Here is a 24,888-nt window from a genome sequence, read left to right on the forward strand (position 1 = left end):
AAACACAAATAGTTGGAAGTCATAATGCCATCAGCGCTGCCCCACAGTGATTAGTATTAGGGCTAAGAAAATTTTCTGATAGCTAATTCTCATGCTGATAGCTATAACCAGAGCCTAGTGGGAAAACTGCTCCTGAATCCTTAAATGGTTTGAGTGCAGCAAGGATGTGCCTGCTCCTGCCGCTGCAGCAAGACAGTGAGAGATTGTCTCAATGTGCTCTCTGCATAAAAACATGAGTCTGAAGGAGCAAATGTTACAGCATGCACCACATCTTCTTGGGCATCAGAGGAACCAGAAGGCGTATGCCTAATGAAATCCAAACCAGACCACAGGGGAACAAGGCAAGACACTTATGGCTTTCTATATCACAATGTCTGGGATGAAAAATGTATAAATACAGGGGATGAAGCAAAACAAGCTAAAACCAAGGGAGAAATGTTCTGACTGACAGAGGGAGATGTGCAAACAAGGACAGTGAGTTACAGTGGTACTAAAAAATCTCAAGTTGACTAAATATTAGACCCCTGTGGTTAATTTGACCTAAACGGTGGGCTGTCACCAACAAGAGACACCCCCTTCTCTCTCATCTTCTCATTTCTCTTGCTGTTCGCAAGAACCAGCAATCTATTTAATCTCTCCCTTGCGCTACATCTAACAACCGTGTATCCATAATCACCAGTTCTCTAACAAATCAACACCCTAGTGGAAAGGAAGGTATATTAATACAGCCACATACTCCTCTTTACCAGGGAGCAGTTAAAGAGCTAAGTTTGGGCAGCAGTCTGCACCTATGTTGGATTACAAACTCCAGAACTGTACAGCCTCTGCACCCACATATCTCTAAATATTTCCTTCATTTCAACCTTGCATTTGCATGATCTGCCTTAAATTTTCCAATCTAGGACATGAGAGACCATCTTGGTTATGAAATGTTTTCCCCATTTAGTCTCAAAACTGTAACGAAAAGCTTTCCCACGTATCCAGGATTGTCCGACCCCCTGAGAAAATAACTTGCACAGCCACAAGCATGACCTGTGAAATTCTCTTCTTATAAGTCATCAAAAAGCTAAGGCCTGAAATGTCAAGTCCTAAGGTATATATCCACAAAGACTGAAAGTAACAACTGCATATGTAGGTCAAAGAAAAATGAAATGTAAATATTGCTCAAGAAAAGGAAAAAAAAAGAAAAAAGAAAACAAAATTATTTGCTGGGCAGGTAAATGAACTAGCTTACAGTTCTCATGCTAGCCACAGAAGGTGAGTACACAGAGTTCAGCTGGAGAAGCAGAGATCATCTAGTGCTGAAACTGAAACTGCCCTTGCTGCGTGAACCTCACATATCATAATGATGACAAACTTGATCATCCTGGTTTTGTACCAACAAAGCACTATAAACCAATTAATCTCAAAATACTACTATGAAGTGAAATTACTCCTGTGCAATACTGCTGGAATTGAGATACTACAAGAGTTGATAGTTACAACATTATTTTCTGGCCTCCAGGCATGTATTATAGTCTTACTTTTGTGAGAACAAAATATTTTCTGCAACAAACTGAACTCACCACACTCATAATTCGTTCTGTGACCACACAAACATTAAGAACAGCTGAGAGGCACAAAAAAGAAGAGAAATAATTTTTTTTTTTTTTTGCCAACACAGTTGAATACCACACATTACAAAAAAGGAACTCTTTGGTGCTTAGAACATACTAATTTTTCTGCCAAATCTCTGTTCTGAACTCTCTGTGTAACAACTATGCATCTCGTATGCTCATCAGACTAATTCTGGAAACACATTATGCAGTCTTACCCATACATCCCTCGAATGTGATAGTTTCCTTTCCCAAACTGAAACACAGAGGCATCATCTTCCCAACAAGTGTGTCAGCCTTTCTTTCAGACATAGGACCTGTGTGATTCTGTGTGGGGTTTGCTGTATAAGATGGCAGTCATTGCAGCTACAGAGGAAATAATAATTGCACCGTATTAGATGCACCATCTCCCCTAGTTTATAGTCTCTACCCAGGCATAAAAAACCCAAAGAAGGACAAGACAGCAGAGGCAACATGCAAGAGAGAAAGACTGAGCAAAAAGAGTATCTGCATTAGGCATCTTAAGCCTGTCATTTTACACATTAAAAATGCATGTGCAACTGAAAGCATGACAAAAATTTTACAGAAAGAAGGAGGTGGCACAAGCAAAAATTTAAAATGCTGTCTGTAGTGCTGTGGGTGAATCTGCGTACCTAAAACATACAAATTCTGTTTTGCCTTTATGAACTGCCTCTATTTTTATGTCTAACAGCTGCTTTTCACTCTCACAGCATACTGAACTGTGCTTCTCCCACTGAAAGCAGAGCAATGACAATTACCAATTTTTCAGGGGAAGAAAATAGCCAACCACTAATTAAGAGATAGTAAGGAATGAGTACGGTTAGTTCAACACAAAATGGCTTTTCTGTTTTCTCTGAAAAAGGTGTTAAGACTGGAAATAAATAACTTGCACAACAACATAAAAGGAGTCCAGGCTCCGATGCTATATTCTGAGATCTCCAGGGAACTGAGGAGAAGGACACACAATCAGAAGTGCCGAGCCAAAGACAGGCTGAGAGGTAGGGCTTTCCCAGCAGGCCAGCAAGATCCAAGTCTGGGGCTCAGACTGGGCTCTGGGAAGGTGTTTCATACATTACCACAGAAGAGCCTGTCCCTGCCCAAGGCCACAGATTGTTCACACCAGAAAAGGAAATAAGCCAGTCAGCCTCAGTGTATAATACAGGCTAAATTAAGCAAAACTGAGACAAGAAACCCATGTTGAACCTACCCTTCTACTTGCTTCCTTTACCTCTCACTTTACAGCTACTTGTTAAAGCATAAAACCTCCCTGGAGATGAAGCTCTGGAAACAAATGCTAATGAGCAGTGCAGACTCTGAGGCATCAGCAGCTGCTCCATGACCTGTAGGCTACCTGGTCCCACACATGGAAAGGTAACACAGAGTGGCTATTTTCAGGGAACACAGGAATGAAAAAAAAAGAGCCTCTACAAAACCCAAAGAAATGCAGATGCTACAGTTATATAACCCAAACTTCATCTCCTACTGTCTGCACAGGATGGGAAAAAGGTAACAGCAGCCCTGCATCTTTCCTTGTTGTGCCCTTGCATCCAACTCTCTGTCCTGGTTTACCCTTTTCTCACTGACTACCCCAACCACTGGTTTTGAAAGAGGACTCCCACCTGTCCAGAGATGTAGCTAGTACATCTGACCTGTTTCTAACAAGCCTCTACTAAATTAAAGTGCATGGCCCAAAACTGCTTAGGTTCTCTGATAGATCATGATCTATCTAGGGAGACATGTAAGACACTGCTCAATCAATGGTGAGACAACAGAGCTTTTCAAAAACACATGGGTGACAAGGTAGACCTCTATATGAAAGCCAGGGACAACTTGGGAAGATCTCATTCCTTAAGGAAGATCAGCTGAATTCACACTCTGAGCATCTTTAGGATACACAATAACCCTTTTCTGTCAGGCAAAGCATTTCTAACACACCCAGAACAACATCCCCAACACAAAATGCCTTCTATGCTGAACATATAGCAGTAGAAACACTTTTCATGAAAGGAGAAGTATTAAATATCAAGAGCTACCTCGTACAGAAGAGCCTCACCTTCCCTAGGAGTAGCAGACAAATATCTACAGATGTTATATATCCACAGACATTGTAATATACATTTATCTACAGAGAGACAGAGGGCACTTTCACAACAGAACCCACTCAGATTTAAATGGGAGCAAGGTTAGGAGTCTAAGCTTTGGTACAGAGACTATACACCTGGGATTCTTTGCAAGCCAGCAAAGGGCAGACTAGGAGAGTGACCACAACACCCCACCCTTCAGATACAGCATTCTGCACACCTGGAACGCGAAGCTACTGCTCTGCCTATAAATGTTAGTACCTATAGACCTCAATCACTACAGTTTCAGCAGCAGATTTTTAACATTTCAGAAGAGATGCTTTTAAGAAACAGCATTGGTAGCAGCCATTTCATCTTATTCCTCTTGCAGAAACGAGGAAACTCTTCAAAGAATAGTAGCCAGGGGGCTGATATTCCCATGACTGTCTCTAACCCACAGCCTGTCACTGCTGTAAGGCTGCATATCAGACACTCTTCTTTAAGAAACAGAAACAGTTAATAGGACCATGTATTTCAATGTTGAATTGTCTTAGCACTAATGTATTAAATACATGGCAGCATAAAAATGTCAATCATCTTTCTTTGAGGTCTACTAAATATCCCTGAGTTTACATTGCTACCAGAAGTCTTAAAGCAAAAAAGAAGATCTGAATAAAATCAGATTCTCCCTCAGACATATTTTCCCCCCCGGATCTGTTGAGCAGAAGTACTCAAAGGTTAATTTTAAAGTGAATAAGTAAAGGAAAATAGCTTTTGGTCAGGTGAATAAATCCTCTGAAGAATAAAATGTACAATGTGGTCCTGATATGATTTCCCTGAACTTAGAGAAGTGCACCTGGTGTTTCACTTCACAAGAGTTTAGTTTCATGCAGATTTAGTGGCTACATCTATACAGAACATGAGGTATAGAAATACAAGCAATTCTAGGAACAGATATAAATATTTAACATGCTTCAATTGCACTTTAAAACATTTTTAGAATTTTTTGCAAAAATAGGTAGAAATGGTTACAATCTAGGATCAAAATGATCTGCAGTCTAAGATGTGTGAAGGGAAGCATATAAAATGAAAAGAGAGAAGGTTTCTTATTTTTGTTTCATTATAATTCCATCAAACTTTACTGATTTTGAAGGGCACTGTTTACAATTTAAATGTCGTTAGTGAGGGTAGAAAGGGACTTGCTGAGCTGTGAAATAATCAGCAACTTGTTTTCTTCTTCCTGAAGGGTGAAAAATATTGCAGACTGACACCAATCCTCTTAGCCTAGTGTTAGCTATTTCTTGAATAATCAGTATGAACGTATGGCAGTGTACAGGTTTTGCCTTGGCTCAAGTTAATTTGATTCACAATAGCTTGTATGGTGCTGTGTTTTGGATATGTGATCAGAAGAGACCAGTCCTACTTTTCCATGTACGCTCGAAAGAAGCTGCAGCAAGGAGATGGCAAAATATCAAAAGGACTTCATGTTCCTCGGAAAGATGTGGAAGGATCGGGTGCACAAGAAAGATGTAGACCTTCTGAAGTGGATCCAGAAGAGGCCACAAAGATCATCATGGGACTGGAGCACCTCTCCTATGAGTACAGGCTGAGGAAGTTGGAGTTGTTCAGCCTCGAGAAGAGATGGCTCTGGGGAGACCTCATTGCAACCTTCCAGTACCTGAAGGGGGCTTATAAAAAAAAAGTGAAAGCGACTTTATACAGAGGCAGATAGGGATACGACAAGAAGGAATGGCTTCAAACTAAAAACCAGTAGGTTTAGATTAGACATTAGGAAGAAATTCTTCCCTATGAGAGTGGTGAGGCACTGGTGGATGCCCCATCCCTAGAAGTGTTTGAGGCTGGAATGGGACTTTGAGCAACTTGGCCTAGTGGAAGGTGTCCCTGACCATGGTGTGGGCTTGGAATGAGATGATCTTTAAGGTCCATTCCAAACCAAACCATTCTGTGATTTTTTGATAACCAGTGCTGATAACACAAGGCTCTTCTAATTATTGCTGTGCCATGCTTACACAGCATCAAGCAAGTAGCCTGGGGTTGGTCAAGAGCCTGGGAGGGAGCACAGCACAAAGTGACCCCAAGTGACTCCAGCTGGGGCCACCAAGCAAGTAGTGCTGCAGTGTGGGATTGAGCTGCTTGACAGTGCTAACAGGTACAGTATGAGGAAGCTGCTCCTAACAGTACATACCGTGAACTTGGAACTTCTTATACACTCTTCTTATCTCTCTTCTCCACTTTAGCTTGTGCAGGTCCCTGAAAGACTGTACATCTCCAGTTTACAAGGGACTTTGAAAACCATCAAGGATAACACCTTTTCCATAACGACCAGTCTTGTTTCAGGTTTTACCTTTGGAATACTGTGACAGCTGCTTTTAAAATACACATAAAAGGACCAGCAACAGACCCATCCCTCACTGTGGCTCCTGTTTGTAACTGCCTACCACAGTCCACAGTACCACTGCAGACCTTATAAATCCTTATCTGACCACTCCTTTTTATGTCAATCTGGATTTCAATCCATATTTAAAATCCAACAAACCCCTGCCTCAACTTTATGCATGGAAATATGCAAGCACTTAGTTTTCAGACTGCAGCCAAAAAGTAAAGTATTTTAATAAGAAGCCTAGGCTAGATACACCCAAAAGTTTTTCTATAATTAACACAATTTTAATTTATTTGCCTGAAATGAAAACACTAGTACAACCAGGAGTTAGATATAGTGATTGCTATTACAATTCAGAAGCAGACTCACAAGTTACAGGGACACAAATTAATTTAAACTCAATTTAGAATCTAACCATGGCCACCATTAAAAATATTCTATGATTTTATCGGACTGTCATGTTTTAGGGGGCAGTTTCTCCAACAGATTATCTATCTTGACTTTTCTTTTTTTAAAAAGCAAAATCTAAAAAAGGCCAATTATTTCTAAGAATGAGACTAATAAAGACTATCTTCTTTATACACATGAAAAAAACATATATATATTTGCAAGACCTGAAGGCCCTGTGCTTTAGATCAAGAATTTGATGAACAGCAAGAGAAAGATGATGCTTCAGGTATCTGTCCATATGGACTTTTATCCATAATACATACTGATAAAATCTGTTTTATCCTACAGAGCAGCACTGAATATATATACACTTACACATGGCTCTGATTTTTACTCTATTTTATTGTTCTGTAGTCCTTCTTCTCCATAAAGCATCAAAATTTAATTATTTTTCCCTTTACTCCTAGCCCATTTCAATTATTTCAATGTCGAATGCTATATTCCTTTAGAAGGTAATGCTTACTTTCCTTTTTTCTCAAGAGGGTTACTTTTTCCTCCCCATATAGCATTTTTCCTCAAATGCTCTTATTGATGGCATATTTTTCTCTGACTCAAGCTCTCACACCGATCTTTCCATTTCCCCTTCCAAATTACATGAAAGCTGGACACGGGGTAGTGAAAGAGCATTATTCCTGAAATGTCCCAAAGCACTCCAGTGAAGCCAGGGACAACCCCTGATGTCACCAAACTTTTGCATCTGTAGACTTCATAATGAATTGAGACAACAGCATTCACTGAGTCATAAGACACAGACCAAAGCTACAGTAGAACAAGACTTGCATAATCATATTGCTTTAAAACTGATCTAACGTAATTTCTCATCATTGAGATCCACAGATGTTCATGCTGAGGCAACTGCATGTGACTTTTTCCCATGCCATTAAATATCACTTAAACACAATTTCAAATATCTAAATGCAAGTATATGCATTTATACAGTACAGTACAGTACAGATGCTCAGGTAAGCTCATGATTGGACTACATTATTTCATCAATGTAATACCCAGCTATGAAAGATAATCTCATGCAGATCTTCTCCTCCATGATCTTCAACCTTTTTAAAACATACCATGGGAGAAGGAGAACACATGAGAACAGAAACTGGTTGTGAACCATATTGCAACACCAAGGCAGCCCGAGGTTAAGTTGTAAGAATGAGATACATTTATTTGGAGATCAGAACAGACAGACTTTACCAGTGTGTGAGGGGGAATCAGCTGTTATCTTTTTTTACTGATTAAATATATCCTAAGTGTCAAAGGCTTGATGTATCCTTCACAATTCAGTGGCTCCTGAATCTCACACAGACAGTATGCTGGAGCTGCAACTGTCATTTTACTCGAATCACCAATACAAGGCAAGAATCTTACAACTGCTTTGTATTAAAAGATGGATTTAGAGCAAAATTCCATTGAAAAATACATGAACCTATGTCAACTAACATCAGTTGAGTTTCACTTCAAGAACAGAATCTTTAGTTGACCCAGGAGACAGAAGACTGAATGCTCATTAAAAAGTCTTTTTGACATCTCCATTCCTAATGAGCCTGTGTCCACCAAGCACCTACATTTCCACTCCAAAGCATGCATTCAAGCTGCCAGCATCCAAGCAGTCTTACACAATTAGTCACAGGCTTGCAAAAGGATTTAGGGGTCATGAGACCAAGTTTTAGAAACCTCTATAGTTAAATGATAAACGAGAAAGGGCCTGACAATGCAGAGGTTTTAAGAAACATTTAGGCTCTACTTTCACGCCAGAGCAGCCTAATTGTGCGCCTGGATGTGATGTGCAGTCTCACAGCCAAGCATCCTGACATCTCTACCATGGGAAAAGAACAGGCCCATATGCTACTGAAGGAAAGGGAACCACTGCCGCAAAACATTTCATCATATTTAGAAACAAAAAGGGCCTTCATAAATACCTGCTACATGACTCCAGACAGGAGGCAAGTACCTAAATTCCCTAGAAGTTCATGTCCCGACACAAGCTTGGCAGCTTTTCCTATTGGGCACCTCATGCTATTCCCTTTGTAAAGCCTCTCCTCAGCACCCTGACAGTCCTATCAAGAATTGGGTCCTCAAGTTGTCACCTCCAACTCACAGGAAACCAGACAGAGGCCAGTACACCTTATGAGACAGGTACTGTAAGACATTAATAAGTTTTAGAGATACTTGGAAAATTATTCAAAAGACCAACAAGTGTAAGTTTCTTTGACACAAATGCCTCACTGCCTTCTTACTAGTACACTGGCATTTGCTTGGCATGATAATCCATCTTCACTTTCAATGGAAAATGAAGTCCTTTTACATTTCACTCTAAAAGATGAATGTTTTTACCCTGCTGTTTCTTAAGACACCTCTGCACGCCCATTTGCCATTTTACTGGAGTAACTGTGAAGCAGCTGGTTATGAAATAACACAAACTGAAAGTTCAGTGATCCAGCTTCCCATCACCAGCACGAATACACGCTTGTATCAAGAACATAAATATGGCATGTTACAAGTTGGAGGATCCTGATGAAACTCTCTCCCAAGTTTGATTAACAGAGAGTCCTCTGATCAGTTATTCTTCTCTCAAACCGCTACTGAACATGGCATTGGCCATGTGACATGGTCAATCTTAATGAAAAAAATATTAGCCAAGGAATCACTGAGTATCTGGACCCTCTGTAAATACATATTACATATAAATATAAGGAGGGCTTTTAGCTAAAGAGATGGCCAAGCAGGTACACTGGGTTAAGTTCTGTGAGTGTAAATAAAAACAGTATCATTGCTCTAACTTCATACAGATGACTGCAGCTACAGTCATCAAAGCAATTTGAACTATGAACAGAATTATTTCAAAATGAAATTTGGCCAAAAGTTGAATATTTGCCTCTATTGCTCCAATAATCTTTAACTGAAATAAATGGAATGATAAAGGTAAAATATGACCATATAAAAGAAAGTAAACTATGCTTTCTCTTTAGTTAGGCTTACGTCATCTCATCAGTTTACATAGTCAAAAAGTGGAGAGGAACAGCCTAAATGCAGAAACCTCTTATACATTCTGTTTCAGTCTACATACCAATCAGCAGCAAAATGAAACTCTTTCTGTGATAAACTCCTGAAACTTATCAAGTACAATAATAAAAACCTCAGTAGTTCTGATCAATTCACTTCAAAATTGAAATAATCTAGCTAGGAAAGTTCCAACATCACCACAGCCCACTCAGCCTTCACCTCACCATCCAAGGATTTTTCAGTACAGTATATCACGTAGTTAAATGAGCATATTGCAATCGTAAGACATTGAAACCACTGAAGTGTGAGAGCTGTAAAGGATTCTCACTCCCTCTGCAGCAGCTAATGTCCCATCAATGTTCTGCCACTGTCGAGCCATGGGCTGCATCCAATAAGGAACTTCAAAATACCAGAGGCAGAGCAGCTCGACTATCTGAGCCTTGAATGCATGTCAGTCAGATGCATAAATTATTATTTTTTAAAATTTAGTTAGAATATTCAAATAACGTGTGGTATTGGTCATACTCAGCCCTTCAAAACAAAATAAAATAAAACCTGGCACTGTACTGCCAAAGGAAATAACACTACTATAACATGTAACACAACTGGCTTCAAACTCCTGCCAGAATTATTTATTGCCATTAAATATAAATGAGAAACAACTCTGAGAGAAAATACAGAGGTAAACAGATAAGGAGAAAACAGGTATTTTCATTGTCCTTATTGTCTTTTAATGTATTTTATTTGTAGATGAAACTAGACAGCAACAAATAACATCTTACTCTGTCTTTGCTGTTTAACACAACCTTTTTATTATAGATGCCTGTCCACACATAGGCAGATTTCCACCTTGTACTGATTGACCCATGCTCTTGTCTTGCACTACTTCCTCCAGATTTCACTTCTATAGTCCTTCATGCAACAGCTGCATTAACAAAAAGGAAACAGTGAACTTCTTCCTGTGACAAGGACCTTCCACCTTCAGTCACACACTAACAATCCCCTAAGCAATGTTGCAGAACCCCTGCCACCCTCCTGGCCACTGTGGCAAATGAAAATGAAACAAAAATGAAGGGCAAAACTCATTTGCATGCACATTTAAAAAACACACACAGATTCAAACCAGAGAAAAATGAAAAGAAAAAAAACCTTTTTATGAAGAGCTCAGATGTATTCAGATCTATAAATCCTCTGAGAAAGAACCAAATGCTAAAGGGAAAACTGACACCACTTGTCAAAAATGGTGTGTGCACACATGGGATATGGCCTGGAGTGGCTCCATATGCTGCAGATTGGTGCATGCTAGATTACTGCATGGTATTAGTGTCCTAGTTAGAACAGCTGGGACCAGTTCATCACTGGATGGGTGTAACCCAAAACTATGTAGTCTACAGCCTTCCAGCCATTTCTGGTATCAATAGACTATTTACACCTTCTGCCCAGAGCAGCCTGACTCCTCAGGCTATAAACTGGGTGTTAAGAGGCCTACGAGATAAGAGGGTGCCTCCCTGTCCTCACACTCTTTTGTGGAACTCCCCGCCCTGAGGGAAGTACTGAGCATTCCTGCCTGAACTGGACAATATATAATCTTGGAGTCTTGGAACTTTTGGAACCACTCGTGGGATCCAGAGGAAGACTGCAGACCACCACTCTCAACCAGACTGAGACCACCACTCTCGACTGGACTGCAACCACCACTTTTCAACCAGACTGTAACCATCACTCTCGACCAGACTGCAATCACCACCCTTGACCAGACTGCAACAGCACTCTCATCAACAGGTTTTCCCCTCTCCTTTTACTTTGGACTCAGGGGGCCCAAAGAACACCACTCTGTTCATGCCCCAGGGTGCTGGGTTATGCATTTGGGTTTTGTGGGTTAAAACCAATTGTTTGTCTGTATAATCGTACGTATTGTATTATTTTATTAAATTGTATTCTGACTTATAATCTCTCTTTTGAGTTGAGTTCATTTCCCCTGCTGGTTTACCTTTAAACCAGCACAATTAGCAATAGCAAAGGGATATTCTCTCCTTAGTTCCTCTTCACGAGCAAATATTTTATGCTTAAACTGAAGGACTCAAGACTTCTGGGAAGCAGAGGCAATAAGAAAGGTCTGTGATCTTTCTTCAACTCCTTTTTTTCCCAAATTTCACAGATAATGAACTTACAGCATTCCTTCCATTTGCCTGATGAGCTTTTTGCTGGCAACAAAAGGTTCTCCCCACCCCCTATATTATTTCATTGACATATAATTATTTATTTGACCTGACCTGACTCCCACTGAACTGCCCTTTGGAGTCACACTAGCTGCCAGCCTGCCACAAGTCCCACTTGTCTTGATATGGGAAGAGAGCAGCCACTTGGTAGTACAGGCTTTCATGGCACACTGAGGTGTGGAATGGGTATACGCACAAGAATTTCACATTCCCTCCATGTATATGGCTGTGCAGGGCACAGTCCATGGCCCACTCCCCCAGCAGTTCCTACTGGTACACCACCCCGACAGATTTCCTTAGCACAGGTCCTGTGTTCTGAGGGCACACTTCATTCACCCTCTGCCCATGGGGCTGGTGATCTGCACAACAGGCAAACCTGCTTTTCAAGCCTGATCCTTGAAAAACCACAGACATACCAAAGGTGTCCAATTCACACCAGTGAAAATCCACTCTCAGGTTTGCAACAGGACAAGTCATTTCTCTGTCACTTATACCATTACAAATCAAAGCAGAAGCCAACAAAGGAAAAGCTCAAACATTATAGAGAGCAAAAAGTCACCGCCAATTAGTCCTATTACTGAACAAATATATGAAAAGAACATTGTCATGATCCCCAAAGTGATCCCCGTTGTCATGATTCCCACACCCGGGGTGTTCAGAGTGACAAGTAAAACCACCACACACCTAATGAACTGCATGTCATCACTGATGGAAATATCAGGTTTCCTCTATTACGGTAAACAGCATTAAAAAACAGTAACTGGAGAGAAACTCACAAAGGTCCATAGAGGTTGCTTCTTAAAAAGTAGCCTGTAACATGAAGAATGGGAAGCTGTATAAAGCAACAATGGTTTTATCTGCTTTGCAGTTTTATTTAAAACATTTTCTATTATGCGTAAGAGCATACAACTTTTACCGGTTCAAGCTAAAATGCACTCTTACAGCTCTGCAGCACCTAGAGTTAAAGATCTGAAATACATACCATTTCTAAACATCTCTGTTCAGACCTACTTAGGTACAACAGAAATTGCAAAAACCCCCCAGTTTAAAGAGAATATTTTAAGTTTTAAACTTAAATCAGCAAACAACTCAGGCTGCAGCTGCAATTATTTTAGCAGTGATTTTTTTCCCCCCTAGACACTCACATATTAGAAACCAAAACCAGAATAATAAATAGCTATGAACATGTGATCACTCTGATGAACAGACTGAGCACCCGCTGTTACTCTGAAGAGAACTGGAAGATACATGGTCTATAGCTGCTCCATGTTGTTAATCTGCATAGCACAGTTGTGTAATGCCAACTGTTTCATGTCTGTCTGCTTCAACAGTATGAACACAACAAACAGCAGTTTTTGTTGGAATAAATCAGTATGCTGATCACCTCTGGAAAACAAAAGGCCATAAGAAAGAGGGTGGAAAATGACAAGTTGGGAAGAAATAGGAAGACAACTGCAAGGAGCCTATGCTCCCCAGTAGCATAGTCAAAATGAAAATGGCAAGGCCAGGGTTAGTGTGAAACCTTTCTCTAACTTCTGCAGACTGAAGTCACCATTGTCTCCCAAGGGGGAGTGCAGAGGTGCTATTTTCTTCAGGATAAGATCTTCCTTGTTCCACAGGTATCCTATGGGACCATCTACCTTACAAACAGGCTGGTCAGTACTTTGCCAAGCTCACCTTGCACTGAAAACAAAAAAAGAGACCTCTGCGGTATCTTGGCCTTTGACCACAGCACTTTGACCACCACATGCAAACCTGAGACTCAAGTGCCACACTGCTGAGAACACACATTTGCTATGTAACTTCCCAAGTCTCTATCACTTCAGGCATCTATGCAGCATTTTGGTCCTCCCCTCACTTCAATACAAACCATTCCCAAAGAACATAACTTTTAACTGACTTTATCAGCTTCCAAGAAACTTGTCCTCATTTGTCACCTAAAATGCCAACACCAAAAATGTGTAATTTCACTTTGGTATGTAACTAATCATAAATATACTAAACTGCTCTATTAGAAGTCAAGGAAGATAACATTTAAATTTGGCTTTGCTCTATTTAAACTTCTTTAACAAGACAAATATAATTACAGACAAGTCCGCAGTGCTATAAGTTGGCATGACTTTACTGAATTCATGGCAATTTGTCAATTTATATTAGCTGAGACTATGGTAATAATGTTAGATCACATAAAGTACAACAGAGAAATAACTTGGGACAAAATAAAGATGAGAATACGCTATAAACAGCCAGAATAATGGCAAAATGGTCATTAATATTAGCAGTTTATGATGCTTTGCTCAGCATTTATGTCAAAAGTTCTGCAACTGTTATATACACTGAGATATGCTGGAAATATACTTTAGAAATTGCCATGCCACACAAGATATGCAACCTTTCAAGTGGCCTTTCAGTCAAAGGCCACTCACTCTGCTGAGTGGCTGATTATGCCTTATTAGTAGAGGAAATAAGTAAAGTCTTCATAGACAGCTTTTCTTGACTCCAAATGGTGAACGGTTTATGTCCTTCATAAGCAAAACCAACAGCTTTTATAATTTTTATCCTGACTCATTTAACTTCAACTCCTGTTCTCTTCATGGACCACAAATGCCTAATCCTTAGTAGAACACTGGGAGGCCATGATCTTCCACATATCCATGCCTGTCTTGAAGTCAGACCGTGCTACTTGTAAAAGATATTTACCTGATATACTTCTGTGTGTTCCCTGTCCTTGGCAAAGGTCAGTTCTTAGCTGAACTACAGGATGAATGTGTTTCTTCATGGCTTAAATAAAGGCATACACTTCACTGAAGTAGTATTTTTTAATATCTATTCATTGACATTTAAACATAGACACAGTATAGTAAGCAACTATTCATCACAAGAGGGACAATCTAAAACAAGTAAATGCTTACAAGTAAAATATAAATTCAGGTACAAAAAGACCCTGGAGTCTCCCTACACTTGTCCTTAGAGTGCGGTTCATAGGGAGAATGTGATTCTTCTAATTCACTACATACACGTAAAACCAAAGAAACACTAGAATTGCTCATAACTTGTAATTTTAAAATAGATTACCAAAATAAACATATAAAATATAACAGCTAAAACACAGAATTATAAATATCCTTAAATTACGCAGTAATAAACTAAACTAAAACTAAACTAAACTAAAAATAATTTAACAAGAACCAAACTGGTAGCTGCTAACCCATGCAATACTGCTTAAAGCTTTAACTAACACTAAAATTTGCTGTAAAAATTCCATCAACTGCTAAATCTGGCACAGAGAACATGTAGAAAGCAGGACTGTATACCAAAGGCAATGCTACTCTTAGTGTTATACAGACATTCAAAAAAACCCAACATTGCCTACATCGGTCTCCTAAAGGCAAAAGATCTTGCATCTCTCGTGGACTGATTACTATGACTCTTTTCTTTATACTCTAGAGGACAAGGATAAACTTATTAAAACTTGTTCTCTTGGTCTGAGTTAACAAAACTAGTGTATGCCCAAGGAGATTCCTGCAGAGGTTATGTTCCTCCTGTTGCCTCTTAAACATCCAATTTCACTGTTCTTGTCTCCTACTGACAAAACATTAGTCCTTCAACATGAGCCTAACAAAATCCTACAACTGAAATATTATGCCAAGCCCAACAAGCTTTGTTCTACAGGATGGTTAAATGTCTTTCCAGCAAAACAATTCTTTAACATTGTACCATCTTAAAAGAACAGAATTAGTATGTTTAGTTTTCAGCTGTAACTCTATCAGAGCTAAAACCACATATGAAAGAGTTCATGGAATATTCATAGGACTAGATTAAACCAGTAAACTACTTTATACAATTCCTTTTCTGTAAGGGAAGGCTGTTGATTGTGTCAACAACTGCTGTACTAAAGCATGTTTTCCACAGGTTTTTAATACTCGAAGGTCACATTTTTCAGTCTGAAATACTGTAAAGCTTTTTTTTTCCTGTGTTTCCACTATTTTGCAAAAATACATACTGAAGTGACAAGATTTCACCCAGTTTAAATCAAGACAAAGTCAATATGATCCTTTTAGGTTTTTTTCACAAAATAGTCCTCATGAAGAAATCACCATTTCCATTTCAACTAATGGTTATACCCACAAAAAGATCTGAAACCATTTTCGGACTAGCTTCAGATTTGATACTACTTCTGAATGAGTGACAGGTAAAGAGGCTTTTCATGTGGCCCAGCAAATTACACTTTTAAAAGAGGACTCTGTGACAACCAGGTTTTCAGATGCTAAGGCTAAAAAGACAGAAAGGGAGCACAAGTTTGACAACTGGCCATCTATCTGTGCTCTTAGCAACATTAGCAACTTTGTAAGAATGTATGAAAGCCATCTTTTTTCCTTGGATAGACTGCAGCTCTCCAACCATCCACAAAAGTACTCACAAATGACAATACATCTGCAAAGATGACAGAAAACAATGCTCTGGTCTTCATAATCCCCCTTCCCAGATGAAAAAAATCACTCAGACTGCCACTCACTAGGAGTAGTCAGCACCAAATCAAAGGTTCAGCAGTATCACTGTGGAGTAAAGTGAGCCCTATCACATTAGCAGAACTACTCCACAATTACACAGCTGTTAATGAGATCAAGAAGTCGACTTTCAGCAAGTACTTTTAAGAAAATGAAGTGCTTCCTAGTTTTAACACCTTTATCAAGCCCAGACTGACAGAAGCCTCCATATTTTGCTCTATGTGTGATTATTCCAGGGTGAGGACTCCCCATCAAAAATGAATTTTTCATTAAGGAAAATGAATAAGCAATAATGAGTTGATTACACGCACATACAAATTCTATGATTTCCAGAAAAGCTAATGACCTGGAATATCATGTCTAACTCATAGGCTATTTTTTTCTACTTGTGAGCAAATGCTGTTTGTCACAAACACCTTACACATTACTGGGTAGAAACATGACAGTTTAACAGTGCAAAGTAATCCTGCCTTCTAGCTTGGCTCTTAATATGAAAAATTCTTAAATATAAAATGGTATATTCATTTAATGCAACAAGATTTCAAAATGGCAAACTCTGTGAGATGAAATGCACAACGCTACCCAATAAGAGTAACTTATTCTTTAATTATATACTAGTTTCTACAAATGGTATATGATCATTTTTGCACTCTGTTTTGGCAAACAATACATTTCATTACACAGGTGTTGCTCCTTTTATTTCTGATCAATGCCTCAAGGCTGGAAGGAAACATCTGGAGGGTTAGCTAGTTTCTTTGAGCTTCCTCTTTGTCCTCCATTCCTGGCTCCAGACAGGCTCCCACTGAGCATTACAGAAATTTCCCTCAGAACAAGTAATTCAGCTCCATCCTAATTGCCAGGATATGCCATCATCTTCTAAGACAGCAGAAGACAAATAAGGCTCATATGTAGGTCCTCTACTTTCAAGCAAGCTCGAGAAAGATGCTCACCCCTAACTCAAGACTTTTTTCTGCCTGCTGCCTTCCCTTAGCATATGCAAGATCATGACTTACTCCCAGAGGATTCCATAATGCCAACAGCATGTATGATGGTGTTTAGCCCTTGCAGCAGGGGAATGACATAAAGCTCTCAGGAGATAATGGGTCCTCCCAGGAGAAATGACTCATAAAAGCAACAATTGCTCCTGGTCCTCAGGCAAGGCTCTTTCTTGCTCTTCCTTCCATAGAAATAGGATGGATACAATCTTGTGTGAGCATGCAGAAGGCTGTCAGGGGAAGGAGATGTTATTGCTGTATCTTATTCAGTCTCTCTTCTTTCAGTGAGATTTTCTACCTACTGCTACACAGGATAGTAGGGTTACCTTTATGAAACTGTTTTACCTTGTAAAAGGAGCTCCTTTGCTCCAGATGAGGTAAATTCAATGAAATATCTGTAAAAATCTTCACCCTTCCTGTAGCAAGGAGGGCATAAATTATTAAGAGTTGTTCTCTTTTGTGGAACTTATTTAATGCCAAGGCAGAACTATATACTGGAGTTTTTCTTTATATTTACTCACATTTCATCCCTTTCTTTTTTTAAGCCATCTCTCCCAGCAATTTTAAATTTACTTTCAGTTTAGGTGCTGAAACTATTTTGATGCTGAAACTATTTTGACTTGGAGTGATTAGGCTCTGATTCAAATGAGAATTCATATTCTGCAAAGTAAGTAATCCGTGGAAAAAATATACCAATAGGTATCTTCAGTTCTTTAATTATGAGCAATGAAAAATATAGGAGATTAGTAGAGACTAACAGGAAAAGCAGGAAATGGCATTAGTCCCAACATAGAGAAAAATTATCTAAATTAATTTTGTCAGAGTGAGCTCTGCTTTCAAATTTATTTGAAACATTAACACTTTAACAATGACAGCCTATAGGTTTATTTTTAGGTACTTAATATGTTAAAATATGTGATGAAAGTAGAGAAAGTAGCAGTTACTGTAAATGTTTTCTGTAAAGACATTCAAGCACCCTCCCAACTCTATGCTGGTGAATCATTCAAACAACAGTGCATACATCTGCATGACAAAAACACCTGCATAAAGATGGTGAGGCTTTTACAAAGTGCTAAACGACCTACAGTAATACCAAGACTGCTAAGTGGTGTGGGAGTTCGGCACTTCTTAAAACTAAGCCATTCATTTAAGTGCGTAAAACTACATTTTTCACAATAAAAGGCAGAGGTTCACAATTTAAATGTGCTGTTCTTCCTAGCAGTACAGTATGCAGCTGACAGAGGACAGCAAGTTGCTTCACCAGACCAGTACAAGATCTCCACAAGACTATCCTGTCCTTGAAATACACAATTTTACAGGACACAATGATAGAGACTGGGCTAATTTCAGACAAGATAGATTTTCTAACAGCAAGGCAAGGAGGAGCTGTCAGACACAAAACTGTCAATAAGACCATGAGTCCAATGGTGCTGATTTTGGTTTTCACTACCTTTAACATTACACTTAATGACACTATAGGGTCCTACTAGGTCTCTTTTTAGGATGAAAAACTTGTTAAATCACACCTACTGAATTTCTGGTAATACCTATGGAAAAGCTATCTGTAGGAATGTATGGATAAGTTTCATGTACCTACTACACATGGTCAATATTAGAAGGTAATATGAAGTTAGAATAGGTACATTAACAGGAAGTCATATAATGGAAAATGCTTGACTTAAACACAGATTTTAAAACTGAAACCTAAGTAACACCTGACACGAAAATGCTTTTTTAAATTACCTGAGACTGTATTCAACATTACTTCATCTACAGAATCCTTAGAGAAGAAATGAAAATCACAATTCTTGCCATGTCTAAATTAGATTCCTGTCTCATACCACAGACTTCTCTCCCACGGCAACAGTGTAGAAAATGGTAAGAAATCGTGTAGTAACAGCAAAAATGTTAAGTCATATTTGATAGGAAAGTTAAAATTGAAAGATGATGTAGAAATAGCAATAAGCAGACAGCTAGGTACAAGCTGCATATCTAGATTTCACCCCTTCTTACTGTAATAGAAATAGATTTCAGGAATGTAATTACCTTTTTAATAACTTGAACACAAAGTTACATGCAGCCATCAGCAACAGGAGATGAACTGTACTTGTACCAGCCCTTCCTAGGCCCTGCATAAAACTGATTTCATCTAAACTAAAACCATTCAGAGCAATGGATCCCAAAAAAACATGTTCTCATCTTTTAAGTCATACTTTCACAGACACTTTCATCTTATGTAAGCCTCCACTGCTTCGAAAAGGAACAGTCTAACCTTCTCTTCCCATGTCCTGCACAGCCAGTAAACACACTGCCATGCAATGAACCTGACAGAGGAGCTAGGTTAAAACTAACCAACATAAAAAAAAGCTGGTCCTAAACTAGATGATTTTCTAAATGAAATAAACAAAAAATTCAGAAAAGTGTTTCCATACTTTCTGATGGACACAATTTTATGCTTCAGTTTAAAAACCGTTTTTCAGATTTCTCCTTCTTTCCTACAGTTTACATAAATTGAACATAAATTTTAAGATTAAAACACCTATCAATTATCCCAAAAAACATTTTTCTTCACAGCTTTTTGTAGTGAAGACTTCAGTATTATCAGAATTACACCAGAATTTAAAAATTATTCACTAAATAGAATCTTTCATGTAGGCAGTTTCATAAATTCATGTAAGCAGAAAGAGAGCAATCACTAAAGGGAAAAAAAAGGTTATCTGTATCTATTTATTGTCAAGTGGTTCAAACACCTGGTGGACATAATGTGCTAGAACTTCAGATAGTTGTTTTCATCTCTAGCTATAGAAAGTTATAAGCAATTTAGACACTCTTTCAGTGGCACAGCTCCCCATCTGTGAAATATTTCACTGCTACAGTGAGGTAGGAATTAATTCATCAGTTTACATGAGAATTTCTGCTCTATGATGACCTCCTGAATAAAACACAAAACACCAAACACTCAAAACCAAAACAAAGTGTAAAATAATAACTAGTCACTATTTTAAGCAAAAATAAACAAATACTTCAGACCTAATTTCCTTGCTTCTTCAGAACTCCCATTGCTATAATCATTGTGCTAAAGTACGGAAAGCAGAACAGAAGTCCACTGTGTGAATAGGAGATGGGAATTTTATGGACAAATCAATCTGTGTGTTCAGGTGTTATTTAGTTTCTTGACAATATGCTGCAGTTTTAGGTTTGTTCTCATGCACAGCCTTATTGCCATTGTCCTTCATTGCCAATGAGAGTTAAGAACGTATTTGAATGAAGAGATATTTTAGGGCTCATATGATGTCCTTGTTTAGCCTCAGGGAAAAAAAATAAGCGGGGTAAGAAAAACAAGAAAAAGGGGAAACATCTTTTTTTCTGGACAACCAAGCACTGCTACTATGTAAAGCATGTCAAATGGCATATAAAATGAAAACAGCTTCAGGGCATCACGCATTTTTATTTGAAAGATAAGCAAGTCAGCAGTTCTGTTCAGTCTGCATAGTTTCTGGAGGAGCAGTATTTCATAGAGGGGCAGAAAAATGGAAAAAGGAAACCAGATATTCTTTTGAAAAGGAGAACTCAATATGTTCACAATTTAATACAAATTTTAGAACCTGCAGTAAAAAGCATAAAAAAACAAGCCATTTTTGATATTATGCCAGATATAGTTAAAGAAGAATAAATCTTGCACAGTCACAGCACCTGACTGAACACCTCACTTTACAAGAAATAAACCCATTTATTGCTTTCTGACAGTGAAATTAAAAATTATTAGATTAGTAAACAATCTACCCTCTATTTAGCACCCACATTATGCACAAAGACATACTTTCACTAATAAATTGCTAACTACAACCTTCCCAAACCAGGTCACATCTCTGCAGTGTCAAACAGCTCTAATAATTTGGAAGTACGAACACAATGCATTAAAATAAATTAAAAAAAAGGTGACATAAAATACAATCTAAAAGAATTAAGTGAACTACTACTACTACTTTGCTGTGGGATTACAAATTAACTCCTCAGATGCAATAATAAATGTCCCCTGGATCAGGCCTATCTATTTGGATGGATCTGCAGTGTGGTTATGTACTGCCTAATATTTCAATACTACTAGTGCAGAAAGAGGCTGTGCACTCAATCCAAGCAACAGGGGAAAAATCAGATAAAGTCTGAGAAGCTGGTCCCAAGCAGAAAAATCTCACACAGATAACCGTCAAAAGAAAAAACCAAAAACAAACTTTAGGTCCTCATAATAACTGAAATAATACTGGCAACACTAACTTCCGTGGACTTACCTTGGTTTACTGAGAACCTAGTTCTGAGTTTATAAATTTAGATCACTGATAAATGGACTTAATGGGTACTAGAGGCAACTATAGTACACTGAGGAAAACCCCAAGTGATGTTTAACTTGCTAGTATTGTCACTTGCCCTTATACGAGGGTTACAAAGAATCCTGCTTTTCAAACAGACTGCCTTCTTTCAAGGGCTTCTGCTCTTCCATGTAACCACTATGGCTAAACCAAGGCCATATTACACACTGACCTAAAGAAACATCTCAAGTAAACAAAGCATGAAAAATGTGTGTCAGGCATAGCTAATGAGTACTGAAGTACTATAATCTTCCTTACACAACATTTCTACTCTCTAAATCTCTCCTCCATTTGAACACTCAGCGAACATCTACCCCTTTGCCCTTTACACCAGCACCTGTGTTGCTGCGGGTTGGAAAAACAAAGTCATTGGGATGAGTATCTCAAGTACCTGGACAAGGCCCATTGGCTGACGAGTCCATGGTCAGGATCTAATAGAGGTTTTGTCATTTAGGGACAATTCCTGGCTGCAATAGTCAAAAAATGGTGTTCCTACTCAAGAAGTCCACAGCAGCAGCAGTGGCAGCAAGAAAAAAATCACAGCCTTTAAAGGACAAAACAAAGGTCCTGGGATGACCTCATGCTCTCCTAAACTATGATCATGTACAAATCACTGCTGCTGACCCTCTACTGGAGACTTGCCTGAATGCTGCATACAGTGCAGTATAGCTGCTGCTACACCAGCACCTTCTCTGAGAAGAAACTACTAACTCATCTTTGATGTAAGAAGCTGAAGTTTGGCACTGAATAGTCAAGGTTTAGGGTTTTCATTTTATGTACATCAAATGAGAGCTTACAGCTGTAAACCTGCCACTCGGTACACCACCATACACCAAGAATATTGCAAAACATCTTTCTAAATCACAATACAGATGAGCAAAGAATGCAGAGAACATGAAGCCCTTATTTCAAAGGATGCTTTTTAAATGTCCTTAAAATATGCAAAATAAGGTCAAATTTGGGTATGCTCTAAGTAAAAACACACTTTCACCAATTTCTGTAAGCATAATGATTGCTTCTCAATTGTGTTTGAATTGTCAAGGCCCTGAGACTGGTTTCCAGTCAAAACTTTCCTAAGCATATGCTGCCCCTGATTAAAATTCAAGGCTGTGGGATGGAAGGCACTCTTCTGTTTCTCATTGAACAAGCTTTGTTTCAACACTGATAAACCAGTTTGTTTTCCATGGGTTGTGCCCTTAAGCTTTCTACTTTATTCAGCTCAGAAAATGTAAACAATAGACAGGTTTCACTTCCTGGTTTCTTACTATGATATTTGGTTTAGAGAACAGTCCAAAGTAACTTTCAAATTCAATCGTTTTAAGGTAAATAGTATCTCTGTTAGTTTTTACTGTATAATCCTTTTGAAATTTTCTTTTAAAACAACAGCAAAACAAAACATGGATTAAAATGCTAAAGGCAAGCGTATACTACAAGCAACCTAAACATACATTAATTCTCAGCTATTGGGTGAACTTTTCAACTGAAAATGAAAGAAGCTGTTCTTTCCTTTAGAAGGAAGAGGTGGGATAGTGAGGTGGGAAAACATTTTTCTGAGCCATCCTGGAGCCTGGGGACCATCTGGGAGCCTGGTCCTACAGCCAGATCCCAAAGAATGCCCAGGGGCTGTACCAATAGCTGTGGGAGTGCTGCCTGCAGTGACAAGTTCACTTGCAAATAAAAAAGAATACAGTACTTCAATGTGATGTACCCTGGGAAAGAAAAATAATTGACAAAGATACAAGACAAACTGAATTAAAAAAAAAAAGGGGGAACCAAAAAATAAACCAAAAAGTTCTTGCTAAGTCTAATTAAAAAAAAAAATCACAACTAAAAGAGACCAATGTAGCATTTATTGTTAACAACTTATTAAATAAAAGATAACTAGCCATCAAGGAAAGGAAAAGGATGTGTTCAAGATTTTACATATTTTTCCTTTTGAAAACAGGCAAACACAACAAATGCCAAAATATATTTTAAAAATGTGTGCATTCACAATCCAACTTATAACCAAGAACTTGGAACCATTTAGAAATAGTATTTCAACTAACATTCAATATAACATTTTTTTAGCCTTCTAAGTTAGACTGACATTTCATTTAATCCCTCAAGAATTTACTTTGGTCAACTGCAGGCAGCCTTGCATCTGCCATGGGACCAAACATGGTTCTCATGCAAGAAAGTAAGGTGCTAACATGAAATTTGGCCTATGTGTTATGATAATAACCTTTCCTAGTTTTTAACATGAATTAACTTTACATCATAGGCTGATGCCTTTGCTATGTTTCTGATAAGTTTACATGTGGAAGACATTCTGTGTGTTCACACAAATTTAAAAAAAAATAAATAAAAAGACAGTGAAGTTTCAGAGAGGAACAAGTCTCTGACTACTAAGATCACCTTTCTGATCACCCCTCTCCATGCTGCTTTCTCTGTTTACGTTTGCACCAAGGCAGATGACTTAATCATCCTCCTTGCAAAAGATAAGGAAATAAAAAAGCCTGACACGTTATTAAACCTTTGGATTTCACTGTCAGAAGGAAATGAAGCTAGTCACTACTGCAAAATAAAGTACCTTTTGGAGCCTCCAATGTAGGTGAAGGTAAAGGTGGAGTCTGAGTACCTGAAATCTGAAAGACAAAGAGCTGCTTTATTACAATTTGTCTTTATTTTGGCTGATGTAGCTGAGGTTTTACGGACCAGCATTCAGCTCCCGACACGGGGGTGGTTGGGGAGAGCAGGGGTGAACCAGAAGAAATGCAGCATCTCGCCCCCAGCCCCTCGCAACAAGTGCCCGGTGCTATGGCAACAGAGAGGAATTCCATTGTCACACACGGCAACAGGCAGCCGACAGCCGGGCTCCTGCGGCGGCCCATGCCGGTCGGCCCCGCACCAGCACCGCCGGGGCACCGCGGACCCCCGGGGGAGGGCGGCGGGGGCTGCTTGCGCGGGAAGGGGTCCGTTCCCCGCGGGCTGTGCCACCGGCCCAGGGGCCGGGAGTGGAGGCAGGCGCCGAGCGCGGCAGAGCCCGGAGAAGAGCGAAAAGCCCCCGCGTCGCGCTCGGCCGCGGGCTACGCCGGGCGCCGGGAGCTCGGGCTCCCCTCCTACACCCGCCGGGTCTGCCTGTGGCCACCGCCACGCTCTCTGGCTCGGGATGCCGCCCCTACCCCGCCCGCCCCTTTCCCGGCTGGCGGCTGTTCTCATCTGCCCTCACATGCCCTCGGAAGGAGGGGAGGGAGCCGGGGTCCGAGCGCGGACCCCGCAGCCGC

The 24,888-nt window shown here is 39.4% G+C and overlaps 1 protein-coding gene across 2 annotated transcripts in view; it reads right to left on the bottom strand.

Annotated features, from left to right (window-relative positions):
* The window catches only part of PARP8 (poly(ADP-ribose) polymerase family member 8), a 117,452-nt gene that overhangs the window by 91,999 nt on the left and 565 nt on the right, over positions 1–24,888 (bottom strand). For both annotated transcript variants that reach the window (XM_027708644.1, XM_027708645.1), the window contains exon 2: positions 24,195–24,249. In XM_027708644.1, coding sequence (XP_027564445.1) covers positions 24,195–24,249 — 55 coding nt within the window. The remainder of the gene's footprint in view (positions 1–24,194; positions 24,250–24,888) is intronic.

The sequence above is a fragment of the Neopelma chrysocephalum genome, unplaced genomic scaffold, assembly GCF_003984885.1.
Source record: "Neopelma chrysocephalum unplaced genomic scaffold, ASM398488v2 Primary Assembly neopelma1_96446, whole genome shotgun sequence".
Taxonomy (NCBI): domain Eukaryota; kingdom Metazoa; phylum Chordata; class Aves; order Passeriformes; family Pipridae; genus Neopelma; species Neopelma chrysocephalum.